The sequence below is a fragment of the Dermochelys coriacea genome, chromosome 2 (assembly GCF_009764565.3).
Source record: "Dermochelys coriacea isolate rDerCor1 chromosome 2, rDerCor1.pri.v4, whole genome shotgun sequence".
NCBI lineage: Eukaryota > Metazoa > Chordata > Testudines > Dermochelyidae > Dermochelys > Dermochelys coriacea.
This window is the reverse complement of record NC_050069.1, coordinates 181690889-181710409: the sequence shown is the minus strand read 5'-3', so window position 1 is coordinate 181710409 and position 19521 is coordinate 181690889. Positions and strand designations below refer to the sequence as shown.

Here is a 19521-nt window from a genome sequence, read left to right as displayed (position 1 = left end):
CTCAGGACAGAGGGAACTTGCTGGCAGCAGCTGCTGTCTCAACTGGAAGGAGCAATGTGCATCTCTCTCACACACACATACACAGGCTGTGTTTCCTCCCTCCATTCGTGCTGCCTTGTAGAGCGTGAAGCTACATTAACAACAATGTGCTAACCCTTGAGGGCTCAGCCCAGTGCAAGTTCATCATTTAGCAGTAAGGCATTCCCTAGGAAATATCCCACCCTCTGACTCCACCACCTCAACCAAGCTTCACAATCATCATTGATGTGTGCAGTATTAAATTGTTTAAAACGTATAGAGTGTGAGTGTGTGTGTGTGTGTGAGTGTGAGAGAGAGAGTATTTTGTCTGGAGAAAAAAAAAATTTCCTGTAACCTAACCCCAACATTTACATTAATTCTTATGGGAAAATTGGATTTGCTTAACATCATTTCACTAAAGTAGCGTTTTTCAGGAACATAACTATGTTAAGTGAGAAGTTACTGTACCAAAAGCTCAGTCAGGCCATCGTGATCATCTAGTCTGACCTCCTTTGCAGATCACAGAACCTCACCCACTCATTCCTGTAAAAGACCCCTAACCTGTGGCTGAGTTACTGAAGCCCTGAAATCATGATTTAAAGAATTCAAGTTACAGAGAATTCACCATCTACATTAGTTTAAACGTGCAAGTGTCCTGTGCCCCACAGAATATCAGGGTTGGAAGGAACCTCAGGAGGTCATCTAGTCCAACCCCCTGCTCAAAGCAGGACCAATCCACAACTAAATCATCCCAGCTAGGGCTTTGTCAAGCCTGATCTTAAAAACTTCCAAGGAAGGAGATTCCACCACCTCCCTAAGTAATGCATTCCAGTGCTTCACCACCCTACTAGTGAAAGTTTTTCCTAATATCCAACCTAAACCTCCCGTACTGCAACTTGAGACTATTACTCCTCGTTCCGTCATCTGCTACCACTGAGAACAGTCTAGATCCATCCTCTTTGGAACCTCCTTTCAGGTAGTTGAAAACAGCTATCAAATCCCCCCCTCATTCTTCTTTTCCACAGACTAAACAATCCTAGTTCCCTCAGCCTCTTCTCACAAGTCATGTGTTCCAGTCCCCTAATCATTTTTGTTTCCCTCTGCTGGACGTTTTCCAATTTTTTCACATCCTTCTTGTAGTGTGGGGCCCAAAACTGGACACAGTACTCCAGGTAAGGCCTCACCAATGTCAAATAGAGGGGAACAATCACGTCCCTCGATCTGCTGGCAATGCCCCTACTTATACATCCCAAAATGCCATTGGTCTTTTTGGCAACAAGGGCACACTGTTGACTCATGTCCAGCTTCTCGTCCACTGTAATCCCTAGGTCCTTTTCTGCGGAACTGCTTCCTAGCCATTCGGTATCTAGTCCGTAGGGGATCCTAGTCCCATGCTGCAGTGGAAGGCCAAAAAACCCAGATTGGTCTCTGCCAATCTGACCTGGGGGAAAATGCCTTCCCAACCACAAATATGACCATCAGTTAGACCCCTGAGCACGTAGGCAAGACCCACCAGCCAGACACCTAGGAAAGAATTCTGTGTAGTAACTCAGAGCCCTCCACATTTAGTGTTCCATCTGCAGCTGTTGGGAATTTTTGCTACTGGCAGTCGCCGATGGGCCACATGCCATTGTAGGCAGTCCCATCAGACCATGCCCTCCATAAACTTATCAAGGTCAGTCTTGAAGCCAGTTAGGATTTTTGCCCCCACCGCTCCTCTTGGAGGACTGTTTCAGAACTTCACTCCTCTAATGGTTAGAAAGCTTCACGTAATTTCGAGCCTAAACTTGCTGATGGCCAGTTTATATCCATTTGTTCTTGTGTCCACATGGGCACATATGTTAAATAATTTCTCTTCCTCCCTGGTATTTGTCCCTCTGTTCTATTTATAGAGAGCAATCATATCTCCCCTCAGCCTTCTTTTGTTTAGGCTAAATAAGCCAAGCTCTTTGAGTCTTCTCTCATAACGTAGGTTTTCCTTTCCTTGGATCATATCTGTTCCTTTCTCTGCACCTGTTCTAGTTAGAAATAATCTTTCTTAAACATGGGAGACAAGAATGTCACACATTATTCCAGATGTGGGCTCACCAATACCTTATAAAATGGTACTGACACTTCTCTCTCTCTCTACTGGAAATACTGTGCCTGATGCATTCTAGGACTGCATTAGCCTTTTTCTTGGCCACATCACACTGATGGCTCGTTCAGTCATCCTGCGATCAATCAAAACACCCAGGTCTTTCTCCTCATCTGTCACTTCCAACTGATACGTCCCCAGCTTATAGCAAAAATTATTGTTGTTAGTTCCTAAATTCATGACCTTACACTTTGCACTATTAAATTTCATCCTATTTCTATTGCTCCAGTTTCCAAGGTCATCCAGATCTTCTTGTATGATATTCCAGTCCTCCTCTGTATTGGCAACTTTGTATTATCCACATATTTTATTAGCACACTACTTGCTTTTGGTTGTCCTCTATAACCAGTTCTTCTCGGAGTTCTTCACTACTCACCAATACGAAATCTAAAATGGTATCAACTCTCGTTGGTTCAGCAACTGTTTGGTGAAGAAATCTGTCAGATATCACATCCAGGAAAACCTGGGCCCTACTCTTATTATTAGCATTTGTCCTCCAATCTATATCTGCGAAGTTAAAGTCTCCCATAATCACATAATTCCCAGTAGTATTTATTTCATTAAAAACATTAAAGAGGTCTCTATCTGTAACCAAATCAGATCCTTGTGATCTTTAAATATACCCCCAAGCACTACATCAGGGGAACCTCTACTAGCTTTCTTCCCCAACATGATTTTGGCCCAAATGGATTCCGTCTTATCCATTCCATCACTTCTATTTTCTTTACAGCCTACCACCTTTACCTTTATTTCTGTCTTTCCTGAACAGCACATACCCTTCAATATCTGTACTCCAGTCATGACTACTATTCCACAATGTTTCCGTTATCCCTATAATATCTAGTTTCACTTTCTGCAACAGTAGATCTAGTTCCTCCACTTTGTTACCCAGGCTCTTTGCATTGCTGTACAAACATCTTAATTATTGCTGCTTAGCTTCACCCACATTTCTTACCTGAAATCAGTAGTATACTTTTGCACTTTAGCATTCAAAATTACTAAATGACCCAACTAGTGTGTTATATAGTAGAAAGAAAGTCTTACTAAACACGGGTGAAGAATGTTTATGGGGTTGCAGCAACATCCTACATTAAGTCCCTCCCTTTTTTATTTGAAAGTTCTTACAGTAGCAAGAGAAGGTTCAACAAAATACAACACCTGAAGCCTCAAAAGATATCCAGTATGAACAATTCTTTAAAACTGTCAATATTCCATTGACAGAGCATTTGAGCAGTAGTAGAGAGGGAAAAGATAGTGTTCTCTCTTTTGTTTGAGTCCCTTTTTGGGAAGGCCTTGTTTCGTCGTCTTCTTGCCTGGCCAAACCTTTGATGGTTCTTCCAGACTGCAGTTGTGGGCCCTGCAACCTGTCCAGAGGGTGGCCAGTCAATTGTTGTTAGGTTGGTACTGAGATGGCAACTTCGTCAAGTGGCAACAGTTTTGGCTCCAGTGCTCAATCTCATGTCTCTTTCAGGGAGATTTACTGAAGCACACAAAACCAACAGCTTGTACACAGCTGAGGGATCCAGGACTGGAGCCATAAGTAGAAGTGGTGCTAAACCAAAGCAGGGGGGGTATGTCTTGGGTCCCATTGTTGAGGATCTCAGCACTGAAATGGTCTCAGTGCCAGCAATGGATCTGTCAGAGTCCCAGGCTACAGCCATTGATGTCAAAAGAGCCTGGAGCCTCATCCCTTGCCTTCTAGTTTGGGCAATAAAGGCACAGAAGATTGCAATTCATGCAGGTACAACAGGTACCAGAGATAGGAGTCAGATTCCAGTAAAATAGGAAGGCAAGTACCCCCCTCTGGAAGACCTTATGGGCCTCAAGGTCCAGCACAGTCCCAGGGAAGGAACCTGGAAGCTCCCAAGGGAAAAGGGGGAATGACATTTATCAGTTAACTACCTAAACTATCTACACTAAACTATTATTTCCAAAAAAAGATTAAAGATCTTGTCACTAGGGTCAGGAGGACTAATCCTACAGTAGCAGCAAAGGAAATGAGGCAGATGGGTGTGTGTGTGGGGGGGTTCCTCATACACTGTAGCATGCTACTGTCATCCTTTCATGAGAACATTTCCAAACCATCCAGACAGCACTTGAAAACAGCTCCAGAGGAGGGGTACCAAATCCCACATGATAATGCACAGAGGCTCTTGAAGAAATGCAGATGCCTTAAAAATTGCACTGTTTTGCACAATCCAGTAGTCAAAATTCAGGTAATAAGTCTTGCCTGCATGAATAAACAATGTATTTTTTTAAGTTTCTAGTTATAATATAAATAATTATATCTGCTTCAGCTAGTCATCATTTTGATAACAGAGTGATATGACACTAGCCTAATATGTCAAACTCAGAAGTCTGAGATCTAAGGTCCACAAATATTTGTGGCTACTTTGCATGTTCATTTACCACAAATCAGGGATTGGCATGTGTAAATATACCTACATACTATTTGTATTTGCAACCACACATGCAAAGTAGGTGCACAAGTTCTCCTACTTGCCAAAATTAAGCTTTAAACTTGTATTGAAAATAAAATCTTTCTTTTAAACAAAATTATTTCCGGGACTGTTATAAACAAATATTGAAGAGGAGAAAGAAGAGAAAGGAGAGAAAATGGAGCTATTGTGCTATTGTCAAAAATAAGACCCCAAATGCTATTGTCAAAAATAAGACCACATTTTTAGCTTGATGCCCATCCACCAGTCATAGGTTCTGGAACACGTGCCAATTGAAATTATATTGAAAATTATTTCATAGGTTTATTCATGGTACAAAGCATTGCTTACCTTCTGAAAATTGAGACTGCTAAACTGAGCAAAGTGGAAACAGTTTTCCTTTGAAGACAGATTTGAGAGTTCATAGAACATGATAAATGCTCACAGAAGACCTAAATGACTTCAAAGTTTCATTCACAAAGATGTATCCACACAAAACACTAAAAGGTATAAAAGTCAGCACAAAGACAACATTAGCAGTGCTGAATATCTATAAATCATATTGGTATCTTCCACACTAAATTTGTGCTATAGTTAATAGCAGCATGTCTTTGTAAAGGCATCTGGATATATTTTGAGAAAGAATACTACTCAAAACCTGTCAATTGCTTAATATTTTAAGTCAGAAGCTAAAAAGCAAAGACCTCATCTGAAAAACCAGCAAGATTTGCCATCAGGATTTAGGATTGAAAGCAGTGTCCAGCTGAATAGGTATAAGTGGTGTAGCTCCATTGACTTCAGCGGAGTTATGCTGATTTATACCAGCTGAAGGATCTGGTCCCACTTTCCTAGCTAACTGGTTGAAAATGGTGAGCAATTTTCCATTCATAATAGAAACTGCTTTAACGAGAACCTGAGTAACATGTTTACAATTTCTAAATTAGCAGAAATGGAAATTAGAATGTACACTTTACCAACACTATGAAAAAATATGGGGCTTTTTTTTGCAAATTTCTTGTGGAAAAAGTGTGTAATTCAGGAGATATTAACACTGAATTCTGACTTTTCAAAGTTAACTAAACCACATGGTTTTCTGTGAAACAAGGTATACAAGCAGAAACGAGAAAGAAAGTGTGTTGTCATTCGTGATATATAGAGCACGAGTAAAAGATTAAAACAAAGGAAAAACTAGCAATAGCACTGAAGCACAGAATAATCCTAGGATTTTGTAACTGAGCCATATGCACAGACATTCACATTTTATAGCATAGCCAGTAGTGATGGGATGAAGCAATGCATGGTTCTGAGGAATGTTAATGGGAGATAGGAACTTTGCAACACATCAGCTGTATGTTGCCAGTTCAAAGCCAGAGGCCATCCAAGACCTGTTTATTGGCCTTCACAAAACTTATTATGTGATCACAACCTATTCTGACAGAAATGTAACCACAGTTTCAGAAAATACCATCACAATAAAAACAAAAAACAAAACAAAAAAAACCTCCTTGATACTAGTCTCAACTGAAAGACTAAAATTTGAATAGTCATGTAGACAGAATAATCCTCTCAATCACAAGGCAATCTGTCCCCATCAGAGTTGAAACAAGCTGACAGGGCAGTTGGGGATCTTGTACTGTTAATGCTTTAGTTGTACCTCTTATATAGAGGATTCAGTTTTCAAGACCATTATTTCTGTACTTTTCATTAATGCTAAATTCTCTTTCACCAGTTAAAGGAATAATGGAAGAAGATTAAAGGAAACAAGACAAACAAGAGAAAGGAGTAGCATCTGAGGATATTTAAGTCACCATATTCCAATATGAATGCATCCGATGAAGTGAGCTGTAGCTCACGAAAGCTTATGCTCAAATAAATTTGTTAGTCTAAGGTGCCACAAGTACTCCTTTTCTTTTTGCATATTCCAATATGTATTTAACAAATATAAATAGGAAAATCTAAGTTTTCCACAACTCTATACTAGGCACAGAAGTAACACCCTGTATACAATATTTTAAGTACACACTACATTGTACATTCACGTGTGCGCAAGTTTTTGGGAAATGTGATGGGGTGTCCACTCCACCCTCACCCTGAAGGGGTTAATGGAGGCCAGATGAGCCAATTAAGCTATTAGGCTAAAGGTTGAGAGGAAAGCCCTAACTGGGGAAAGCTCACCGTGAGGGAAAAGGCAGGGCTTCTATAAAACCAGGAAGCTGACAGCAGGAAGGAGGCAACAGGGAGGTAGTCACTCACTCCCTGGGAGAAGGGAGGTGGGTTTGGGGGCTAGAGAGAGAGAAGTAGCCCATGGTTGCTCCCTAGGAGGAGGGTGTCGAGAAGCTAGCAAACCCAGAAGAGTGGGGAGAACCAGGAGGTAAGGATTCAGCCCACGGACTAAACAGCATGGTTGGCAACTGAGCAGACCTTGGCTGTGTTGTAGGGACCCTGAGCTGTAACCTGGTGCAGAGGGCAGACCTGGGTTCCCTTACCCACTACTAGGGAAGTGACACTGGTGTGGCAGCGAACTGGAGGACTCCCTCAGTCATTGTTGGAGTGACAGAGACTATGAAGGACTATATCCCAGAAGGGGGGAAAAACACTGAGTGAGCTGGCAGGAGGGCCAAGTCACGAACAGGACACCGTGGTTCCAGAAACGAGAGAGAAGCTACAGACCAGAGAGAGAGAGAGAGAGAGATGGAATGACAGTGTGAAACTGTAAGAAGGGTCATCGACCACATGAGCCAATTCCCAGAGGTGCTAGGACAAAGCCATTCAAGCCTAGTAGCGAGTGGAGCACCTTGTCACTGTTGGGCTTCTCTATATTAAAATACAAAAGAAACATTTACGAATACACATACAAAAAAAGATAGTAAATCTCTGTCTCAGCCTCTCACACACACGCCTTCTCATCTTGAGAAGGATGCGGTCTCTCTCTGATATCAGCCTCTGCCTAGCAAGTATGACAAATATAGTGGGGGAGCACAGCTGCTTCTGAGTGAGAGAACAAACTCCATTTCTGTTCTCCACATCAGAGATTCCCAACTTCTCCAAGGCACTGTCGTACAACTCTACCCCTTCTTCCACAGCAGCCTGGCAGTTACAAGGGGCATGTCCACATCACTGTACAGGACTTTTCCAATCCCCATTTTGCATCTTTCTCACCAAAGAACAGCTCCAGCACTTGCCTTTTCTCAATGCTCTGCCAAGTATAAGCAGCAGAGTGAAACTGACATGATCATCAATGCTAATGCTGCACATAAGGTTTTGATTAGGTTTCACTTAGTAGAACTATGAGCAGTAGCAGAAGTATGGTGGCTGCAGATGCATGATAAAGTATATATTCAGTCAGTTAATATTTCTAAAGTTATCTTTGTAACCAGAAGGCCTAGACATTATTTTTAATGAAAGCTTTACATAATTCTGCAAAGGGGGTGGCAATGATCCTCCTCTTCATTCAGAAAAGCCTTCTATTAACCAGCTGAGAATAGGTGAGTGAATTTTTCAATCCCATCAGTATTAGTCTGACATTCTAACATCTGGGGGTATTTGCTGTTATAATGTGAAGTTTAAGTAAATGAAAACAAATCAATTAATAAAATACAAAAAATAAGACTACAACCAAAATATTAAAGGCTATCTGAAAATGTATTTTTCTTTTAAACTTGGTAATGAAATGTCCAAACACAAAATGGCATTTGAGCTACTTAAATATGCTTTTTCTACAATATTTTTAATGTTCACCCTTCACTTTCTTCTCAAGCAACACCTGTGTGTGTGCTCTTCAGATTGTCATATCCACAACTGAATATTGATAGAACATGCATACTATGGAAAAAACCCTTCTCCTTCCCCCCCACCACTTTCCTATGTTTAATATTCTATTCTTACAAGACAAACATTAGAAAAATTTAAGGGGAAGGGTACAAACTATCTATGGGGAATAAGTGCATGCAAGTTCATCTTTTAAATGTTTTAACAAATATCTGATCCCTTATTTTATATCCCATAAAACTGGGATAGAAATTGCAATATTAGTTTTGTGTTCTAAATTGAACTGATGAATTACCAATTTGAAAGGGAAAGCAAAAAAATGTGAAAGGCCACAGTTTTTCTGAGTACTTATCTGAAAGTAAGCCACCAAATAATTTTCAAACATTGCCTTCTCGGAGATTAAAGGAACAATAATAAAAAAATTAAACTTCTCTGTTTAACACAACCAGCTACATTTCAATATTAGCATTTTTGTGTCAGTGATTTCTTATACCTAATCTAGGATTCTGGTACCTAATTTTCACTCTTAAGGAGAAATAGCCAATATTATAATTAAGGCCTTGACAAATTAGTTTTTACATTTCTTGTACACAACGTACATTTGGAATTCTTAGATGTTGCATCTTGAAAACTTGAGGCTAAGATGGAAGTTACATTTTGTGATTAACCATTTAGAAGGGGCCTATAACTGACTGAACTGACTTTTGTTGGCTCTAGAGTTTCATTTGTTCAACAGGTTTCAGAGTAGCAGCCATGTTAGTCTGTTATTTGCAAAAAAGAAAAGGAGTACTTGTGGCACCTTAGAGACTAAAATTTATTTGAGCATAAGTTTTCGTGAGTTATAGCTCACTTCATCGGCTGTAGCTCATGAAAGCTTATGCTCAAATAGATTTGTTAGTCTCTAAGGTGCCACAAGTACTCCTTTTCTTATTTGTTCAACAGAAGAACTTAAGGGCCTGATTCACTACTCCAGTTTTACATCAAAGTAACTCGGTTGAAATAAAATCCAATGGTTTAATTGGAGTAACAGCAGTGTGTAACTGAGGTGAAACTGTACTCACAGAGCAACACCCAGTTCACTGATGCACCAAGAACAATGTATCTGCTATATACCAGAGAACTGCCAGGGTCCAATAGAACACTAATATTTCAAAAGAAAATTGCCAATGCAGAATAGTCAGAAAGGAAAGGAGTATTGTTTCTCCAAACATGAACAATGTTTCAGCTAAGATGGAAACTTCCTTCTGGGTGTTGAAATGGACTCCTGATACCAATACTTTCAGCATCACAAAGTTGAGCTGAAAAACAAAAATTTCTCACACAAATCATTGAATTTCCTCATAAATTGACTAATATGTGAGTGTATTATATTAATATGAACAGTGAGCTACAGTAGCGTGGTAATACCTAGATCAAAATTTTTGGTGACAGAAGCCCAGGCCTCCGTCATTCAGGTCAATGTGAGTTGTTGCCAGTATCTTCATCTGGACCATGAATGGTCCCCATACTTGTTGCTTTTGTTATAATTTTGTTACTCTATACTCCCTCTATTATTTCTCCAAAAAAAACCCAAAGTTGTTGCAAATAAACACCATACTAATGTTGCTCATTTTCGATTACTCTGTTAGTTTGGTATTGTTTGTCAAAAATCATCTTCACATTAAACCACTTGAACAAACCTAAAGACCAAACAAATTTGTTTTAAAGTAGGACACTGTTACACCAAAACTTTAGTACTAAATCTAGTACTGAAACAGACTGACTAAAAAATAATCTGATGTGGACAAAAACAGTGTTAAGCAGCTAGATAGTACGTTCTGTTTTTCCGGAAATATGGAAGTACTACAGCAGTGCCCTCTTGTGGGGCTGTACAGTAATAAGGTCTTCATTATACTAAAAAATAGAGTTTACTGCTTTATAATTCAGAAATATAATTGTGTTGTGGGTCAAAAGAGAGACAGGAAGGTTTAGCTCTGGAGTAATGTTTTTTTAAACCAGTACTATTTACATTAGTTTGGGAGTTTTGAAGTTACAAGAGTACAAAACCTGCCCAAGAATAAACAGTGGTTATTTTGAAAGCATTTTGTCTTTAAACAGCTCAAAAAAATTGTGGATTTTAAAAATGAAATTTTGAAAGCTGCAAAATTGGTCCACAACATGGACTTATGTCTTGGGAAATTATTGTAAAAATGGTCAGGATATTAAAGTGTGAACTGTGTTCAAGAACTGTAAAAGTATGTTCCTTTGTGTTTTTAGTTTGCATACTTTCTGTCCAATTGTTAACTTGCTCTTAAGTTATGCAATATACATTTTTAAAATACAAAAACTAATTATGCTGACCAAACAAAGGATAAATCTTAGTTTATTTTCTGTTACAATAAAAAGCAATAAAATAATACAGTTTAAAAAAAAACTTCTGTAGAAGCAGTTAGGGGTTTAAAAAAAAAAGGATAAATATTCAAAGATCCTGCAGCCACCAAAAACTGTAAATCATGCAGAGTCAATGAGTTCCGGGTACAACTCTGTGAGGAGGATTAAACAAATCAACGAGGTGCTGAAACAGTCACAAAAATAAATCTCTTACAGAACTATGCAATGCTGCATCTAAGATGTAACCTTTCTGTTATATTAATACTAAAAATTTCAAGATCAAAAACACATGATTAACAAAGAAACAAAGGTGCTGCCTTCAAAAAACAAATTAAAAGTAAGAACTATGCAAAGTAAAGAAATAGTTTAAGGAATATACTGAAGGTAAACAATCCATGATATAATACTACAGTGTAAGTAAGTACCAACTTTTAATTGCACTATGCATGCTGTAGCATTATATATGCCTAAGGGGAGCATTAGCTTACCACATGGGAAGACAGTTTAGAATACTGAAGCACAGAATACTATTGAATTGCTGGTAAGCATAAGCATTTCCTGGAAAAAGTAATTATAGGGTTTGTTTGGGGAGAGAGTTGGGGGTGTTTCTTGGAGGAAGAGAAGGAAGGTTATACTAAAGACTTTGCTAACTTGGTCGTTTGATGATAACGATGCCATACTACTATGCACAAGTTGCAGAAGGGGGACAGCACACACATGCACATTAGGAACTACACATACTGTGGATCTCTTATCCAAATACTGGGCTAGTGTTGAAGGAGCAGAGGCACAAAATTAAGTTTTTTCTGACTTAAAAATAGGCTCTTTAGCTGGAAGCTGCATACTCCAGGCTTCTGAAAACTAGGAAGTTTAGTTTAATTAAGTAGGTCATATTTATGAGTGTTCTGTACTGAAATAATGAAGACCTAATTAGGTAAGTTTCAACTGGCCACTTGCTGGCAGAGCCAGCACTAAAGCAATGAACTGCTATTTTGACTTCCTAAATACAATACGCTGAAGTAGAGAGACATTTAATTAAAGAAAAATTATTTAATTATTCAAGGTAGTGGGGAGAACAAAAAAATAAGCTGTAGTTTAGAGGTAGCGGAGGGAGTAGAGCAATCAGTGGTAGCTCTCTGAGGTACAACACAAGGCCTAAAATTTAGTGTTCTTCACCACTTTGGCTAGAGGCGTAGATGGACTGAAACCCTCACAAATTGCACAGGCACTAGAGTAGGTACTTTTCATTATCCAAAAGCAACTCTTCAGTCAATTGAAAGAGCAGCAAAGATACAGAGCCAAGACCTGCTGGGGCAGCGGGAACAAAATCAACAGGTTTCTTCCAGGTTCTTCATCTTCTGGAACACCCTACAAATAGATTCCTAGAATAATAGGATAGATAATAGATAGAATAATAATAGAACCAGAAGGTTCCTGAGAACTATTTCATGAACAGAAGTTAGCATGGAGGAAGATTGATAAGCTTCTTCTGGTGATTAAGTGATCTTCTGCTCTCACTTCCTCTATCACTGATTAGACAAAACTGCCAACCTGATTCTATGTAGTATAGTTGTAGCCATGCATAGTCCTAGGATATTAGAATGACAAGGTGGATGAGGTAATATCTTTTACTGAACCAACTTCTGTTGGTGAGCGAGACAAGCTTTCATGCCACACAGACCTGAAGAAGAGCTTTGTGTGGCATGAAAGCTTGTGTCTCTCACCAACAGAAGTTGGCCTAATAAAAGATGTTACCTCACCCAACCTATTCTAATCACTTCAAAATGGTCATACTTCCCTTTGATTTTTCACGTCTCATGCAGATGTCTAAGCCCCCTCAATCTCCAGGTAGTCAAAAATTATAGCCATACTAGATTACCAATGGTTTTTCTAGTCCAGTATACTGTATCTGAGAATAGGCAACAACAAATGGTTCAAGGGAAAAACAAAAAACAAACAAACAAGAAACCCCTAATGGACATTTATGGAATCATTTGCCATGGGGAATTTTTCTTCACAATCCCTAGCAGCTACTGGGTGGCTTATGCCTTGAAACAAGGGTTTAATTACCTTATTCATCTTTACATTTACACATACAAATAAAAAATTAAAGGTATATATGAGAGTATGAATGCTCTCATACTCAATAAAAATGTCGAATCCTACCAAGTTATTAGCTTCCATATCTTGTAGAAATGAATTCAGTTGGTTGGTTGATTAGGGAAAGGGGAAGGTTTTAAAAAATCCTTTCATCAGTTTTAAGTGTGTTGCTTTTTTATTTCATTGGATGATCTCCTGTTCTTATGGGAGACGGAAAATATCATCCTATTTTCTCTCTTGCATTATTTTTACACTGATGATGTACCACCTTCCTTTACAGATGACAATGGAAAGTCCAGAGGATCAGCTTTTTGAAGCTCAAAAGCAGCACTTGGTCCAATAAAAGATATTACCTACCCTATCTTGCGTCTCAATAGAAAAATACTTCAGAAATATAAACTTCTATACAACATGAACTGCAGGTGGCTTGTGTTTAAATTAAACTATTTAATTACACTACTAAATCTCTAATTTGAGAATTTACATCCAGCACAGTCCAACTCAGGTGACAAAATATTGAGAACTTAAAAGACAATAATGAGCTTTGAGTGGCATTCACATAAAATGTGGATTTCACTTTAAACTGCCTGCAGTATCCTCAACCTGACAGGCCTCCCTTGTACGTAAAGGTTATCTGTTGTCTTAGAACATGCTGCATTCATCCATGCATTAGAATATCAAATACACACACAAAAAAAAAAAAAATCAGATGAACCCACTGTAGCAGAGGAGACACAATATCACTCCTGAAATTTGTTAGCTGAACTAGGCAACTTCCCATTTTCACTACTATGTTCGATTTTACCCCAATGTTGTTCTTCATTGCAGCTACTTGTAGTTGGGAGTGCCCAGAGTGTAATAAGTCATTATCTCTATACCACCATTCCATATTCAGAAGAGTACAGAAGGAGAGGAGAGCGGAAGCAAAGAGCAGAGAAGTATGGCATCTGTAAAGTAAGAGACCAATTCATCCATCTCCCACTCAATTATTTGTTTTTGCACCACAGTCTTATGAGAATAAAGGGAAGTACATCATGTTCAATAGAAAAAACAGAAGCATAACCAAGTCCATTTTGGTTCCTGAATTGAGTACAGATACTGTAAATAAATACAGAAATTCACAACAAGAGGAAATGTATGCAACTCTGTTTCTGTAAGATTGCACCAACTGAGAAGGAAAGAAACCTGTCTTAAGCTTTTTAGATAAGAAGCTTAAATCAAAAGAGCACAGTATAGCTGCAGCCAAAGCACTATAAAACTCTGGGTTTGGTTAGAGGCATAATTGAACAATTACATTTTAAAAGAAAATGCGTTACATTAATAACTGAGGTCATGATGTCAAATGTTATTAAAAATAGATACTATCTTGCTTACTGATTTCCATATGCTACCTCCTTGATATTTTTCATCTTCTCATATTTGCTTAGTTGTCATCCAAATTAAGGAATTAACAAGCACCTCTACAAAAACAGTACATGTTTAATACTAACGTGTAAATAATGCCCCAAAATAATTGCTTCACTGAGTATCCCAAAAACCACATTTTTACTTTAAAAAGTTATTAAAATGTTTACAAACACTATAATTTTAATAAAACTTGTTACCATTGAAAATACTTGCTGCTCAACTGTCTTACCTTAGGTATGTGCCATATATGAAGAACAATGACATCATTACTCCATTTAAAAGAAAGATCACAGCAACATAAAAGGAAGCGGGGTCTCCCAATCCTAACAAACAGCAATTAACATACAGATATTGACAAAAATATACTAATTGGACAGATTGTGTGTGTGTGTGTGTGTGTGTGTGTGTGTGTGTGTGTGTGTATATTCTAGCAACAAAAAGACAGAACAACATGTTGTATAGCATGTTACCTTACTACATTCATATCAGGAAAAATAAAAATAATTTATCTTTTGATATCTCCAAGCTAACAGAGGGAGTAGGGAAGAGGAATGCACCACCAGAGAACGTGTGAATCAGATGCAATCTCAAGACATTCAAAAAGAAAAAAGTGAGCTCTTCTCCTACAATAAAGGCAATTTTAAAGAGCCATGTTCAATACATAAATGCTGGCAAGAAAAAGATGACACCAGGGTCTGTAGACATTATTCCCTACATTCTGAAAACATAGGAGGGAATTTCTTCAAAACTGAGGATGAATTGGCTGGCATGTATGGAAGCCCTGAAAAGCATCAATATACTGCCTCTTAAAGAAGAAGTCAGAAGAATAATTCAGAATATCTTGCTTTTAAGTTAGATAAAAAGTGAACTGTGCAGACTCTGAACGGAGTCCTTATTTTTTGGGGTAGCTTAAGAATAATGAAGCATTAAAAGAGTTACAGCAAAAGTGAATTAGGTTTCTCTCAATATAGGGCAGTTCATACATACACAAATCCCACAATATATATTTACTATTCAAACTAATCCATTAACTTTTTATTCCATTACCAGTAGTTTTAACCTTTACATTTATTTTAAAAACAAAGAATATACCTCTTAATGTAAAACTGGATTTAAAGTCTGTTCCATAAAGGTTTTTAAATATTTTAATTAAATGTGAATCTTATTTATACAGCTCAGTTAAATTATAGCATATTTCTAAATTTCAAAAGACAAAATGAAAAGGTTTTACAAGACACCTTTTATACTTAAGGTATTATAAAAAGCCTTATCACACATTATCAAGCACATTCCTCAACATCTGAAATAGCACTTGGTCATGCCTGAGCTCTGGAACGAAAGATCAGATACAAGATCCTCACATCCATTCCAGCCCATTTAAACTGGGTGAAAGATCCAGATTACCCCAGGGGAGGATTCCCCTAGTGCAATCACTATGGAAGATGCTATGGAAGGCTGCCTTCTGAAATTCCCTCACAAGCTCTGGTGTATGGACATGTAGAGGGCAGGACCACAGCACTGCAGATATGCGAGTAGTACTGTCATTCAGACGGCAACCCAGGGAGGCTGCCTAATTTATACAGCCCCAAGGGCTTATCTAAACTATGCCAGGGGCCACTGTGGCCCTCAGAGCAACCCAGGATTGAGAGGCTCAAAGATGGCTTAAAACCAATTTAGGCTTGCCACTACAACAGTTGCTTGAGTTAGTACACTTGATTAACTGCACTCAGGCTAGCCTAACTCAAGTGAGATGGACCAAAATGCGATACATTCCATTTACACAGTCTAATTTGGTTAGCAGCTGAGGAATTACAATTCGAGCTGCTGTATGCCCACTACATTACTAACTCCCGTGTCCGCAGCATTGCGGCTTCAACTAATCCTCTTCAACATGCAATTAGCTCAGGCTAGACATTTTTGCACATGGGCAAGAGTTGGGTTAGGGGCAAAACTCAAGTTATAGCTCAAGCTAGTGCTGCAGTGAAGACAAGCCCCTAGTCCTCACCACCTGGACTGCAAGTTCTGTGCTATACCTCTACAAGGCATAGCACAAAAATCCCTCCTTTTCCATGTATTTCATATACTGTGTTGCAAAATTCGCTAAAACACAGGCTTAACTAAATGAAAATGAGCCAGTGATGAACACACTAACATTACTGTTTCCAAAACACATGCAAAACCACAAGAATATACTGGGGGGGGGAAAAAAAAAAAACTTGCCTTCACAGCTTTCAACAGGACTAAGCCCTTCTCCTCTGTTTACAGTCCAGCATGTCTTGGTCTGAAGACCAATAAAATCCATTATCCCTGTGTATATGCGGTACCAGCTGGCGAGGACCACCTGTGTAGAAAATAGGATTTGAAGTTTCTAAGTAGGAACTTAGATTTAGAGATTATCTCATACCTACGACAGCCTTTCCAACAGCCAGGAACTAGTAAAATGCCATGAAAGTGTTTCCAAGACTCTACATTTTTAATTTCTACAAAACTAAGCATTTTTGAGATGATTCACTCTGAATACCCAACATAAGACTAATGCTGAGCAATAGAACTAACACTATACCCACTTAACATCAGAAGTCTATATACCCATCAACCTAAGGCAGTGGTTCTCAACTTTTCCAGACTACTGTACCCCTTTTAGGAGTCTCATTTGTCTTGCATACCCCAAAGTTTCACCTCACTTAAAAATACTTGCTTACAAAATCAGACATAAAAATACACAAGTGTCGCAGCACACTATTGCGGAATAATTGCTTACTTTCTCATTTGTACCACGTAACTACAAAAATCAATTGGAGTATAAATATTGTACTTACATTTCAGTGCATAGTATATAGAGCAGTATAAATAAGCCATTGTCTGTATGACATTTTAGTTTATACCAATTTCGCTAGTACTTTCTATGTAGCCTGTAGTAAAACTAGGCAAATATCGAGATAAGTGGATACATCTCCAGGAAGATCTTTGCATACCCTCAGGGCTACACATATTGGCTGAGAACCACTGTATTCAGAACCATGTAGGAATTGGTATATTTGAACATTTTATGGAAGGAGCTTTATTAACCAACTTTGCATAGCAGATGTCTCTCAGATGGTCCCAAATTTTGCCCAAAGTTGGCAAAGCATGCATAGAACAAGCTGTCAGACAATAAAGTATCCAAATACCCTATTCACACCCCTCTAATACAAGATCAAATTCATCTGTCCAGGACACCTCTAGATATCTGATACAGAGAGATGGTTAACATGAAACTGAGACATCTCTTTAGGGAAAATAATCACACAGACACGAAGAACTGCATAATGTTCTTTATGGATCACTAAGTAAGAAGGAGAACACGATAAGGCTACCTCTTGGCATGACCAGAATAATAGTAATGGACAAATCCTAAGTTCCATATTAGTTTTTACTCCCTTCTTACTCAGGCTAATTCCTATACAGAGTGAACTGGAACTATCTTACTAAGGACCTCAGAATTTACAATACCACCACACTTCCATAGTGCTGCCTTCCATTCGAAGATCTTAATGCATTTTACAACCAAGAACGAATTAAGCCTCAACACTCCTGAGAGATAGAAAATCTATTTCCTGTCTGTAAAATGGGGATAATACTAAGGCACAAAAATCAGGGCAAGATAGAAAATCTGGCTGAACTGAGAATAGAACCTAGGCTACTCATCACTGAGATCTGTGTTTTAATTACAAGTGACCTTTAATCACAAGGCTATCATTTATCCAATTGCCATCACAAAGAACATCTAAACTGACTAGAGGAAAAGCAAATTCTGAAGTTCAAGAATGTCAGGCACACTCATAATTAAAGTTCCAAGCAATGAGAACTGTGACCTAACATAAGAGGTAGTTCAAAGAAAGTTGCACTTCAGGGATGAATCCTGGCCCCACTGACATTAAGAGGAGTTCTGCAATTGACTTCAGAGGAGATAGGATTTCAGCACAGGTTCCCCTTTTGTATCTCCTTTGTATGCACCAGAAGAAACAAATCAACTTACATTCTTAAAAAGCACATTTCCCTTTTTCAGCCCTCCTTGCAGAAACCTGAGGCGTGTGTGAATTAGATTCCTTAGCTACCAGCTCTAATGTCTCTTAAAGGACTAAATGGTCAACCAAACCTTAAAGAGCCACTGATACTTTTGTCACGAAGTGTGTCATCCGCTAATGTTACTGAGTGCCGCTGCACACTCTTTAGTATTTATTGAAGAGAGTCTCAAACACCCTTGGTGAGGTAAGTATCTTAGTTAGGCTCCTTTGAATATTCTGTCTGACAGACCCTGCTGTTTCATCAATACTTCACAAGAAATTCTATTTAAGTTATAAGTAACCTTTATCAGAATAAACTCGAGTCCATTCAAGGGCTGCACTAGTTTTAAGTATTATACACAGCTACTCATGTGCTAAACACTAACAATAAACTTGTCAAAGGCTTCCTTAGATGACATGGCTAATGATTAAGGCTACATTTTAGTCACTGGTATTTTTAGTAAAAGTCATGGACAGGTCATGGGCCATGAATTTTTGTTTATTGCCCATGACCTGTCCATGAGTTTCACTATACACTCATGACTAGAACTTGGGGGGGAGGAGGGAGAGGCTTCCCATGGGTGCTGTGGGAGGGCAGCCCAGGTGCTTGGGGTGGGGGGGAGCGCCTGGCGGCGCATGGCCGGGACCCTCGCTGGTGCTGGGGAGAGGGGGCGCGGTGGTGATCAGCCTGCGACCCCCACTGGTGCTGGGAGTGGGGTGGAGGCTGGCGGGGTCTGCAGGCTCCCTACCTGGCTCCATGCCTACCCCCTCCCAGCAGCAGCAGAGTTTGGGTGTGGGAAGAGAGCAAGGAGTTGGGGCACAGGACAGGGTGAGGTGGGCTCTGGGTGGCGCTTACCTGGGGGGGGCTGTTCAGAGCCCACCTCACACCACCCCGTGCCCCAACCCCTCCCCACACCCAAACTCTGCTGCTGGGGGGAGGAGACAAGACAGCCCCAGCAGCAGCTGGCGTGACTGACGCAGGTGCTGCCTGAACTGCCCCTGAGTCAGGCGCATCAGCTGCTGCAAAAGTCACAGAGGTCATGGAATCCGTGACAAACTCGCAGCATTACTAATGATTGATATAAATGGAGGAAAATTAGATGCAGGAAAACTGCTGTGTCAATCATACATCAATAGCCTCTTAGCTACCTGGACCACGTTCAAGTACTTTGTCAATGAAAGCTTGAGATCTGGGTTATGCCAACAAGATTCCAAAAGGAACTACATAGTCTACATT

General features: G+C 39.3%; 1 protein-coding gene across 3 annotated transcripts in view; it reads right to left on the bottom strand.

The window, feature by feature from the left end:
• Window positions 1-19521, bottom strand: part of DPY19L1 (dpy-19 like C-mannosyltransferase 1) — a 99442-nt gene that overhangs the window by 67398 nt on the left and 12523 nt on the right. For all 3 annotated transcript variants that reach the window (XM_043508751.1, XM_043508750.1, XM_038390117.2), the window contains exons 6-7: window positions 16459-16579; window positions 14468-14561 (exon numbers count right to left, since the gene is read on the bottom strand). In XM_043508751.1, coding sequence (XP_043364686.1) covers window positions 14468-14561; window positions 16459-16579 — 215 coding nt within the window. The remainder of the gene's footprint in view (window positions 1-14467; window positions 14562-16458; window positions 16580-19521) is intronic.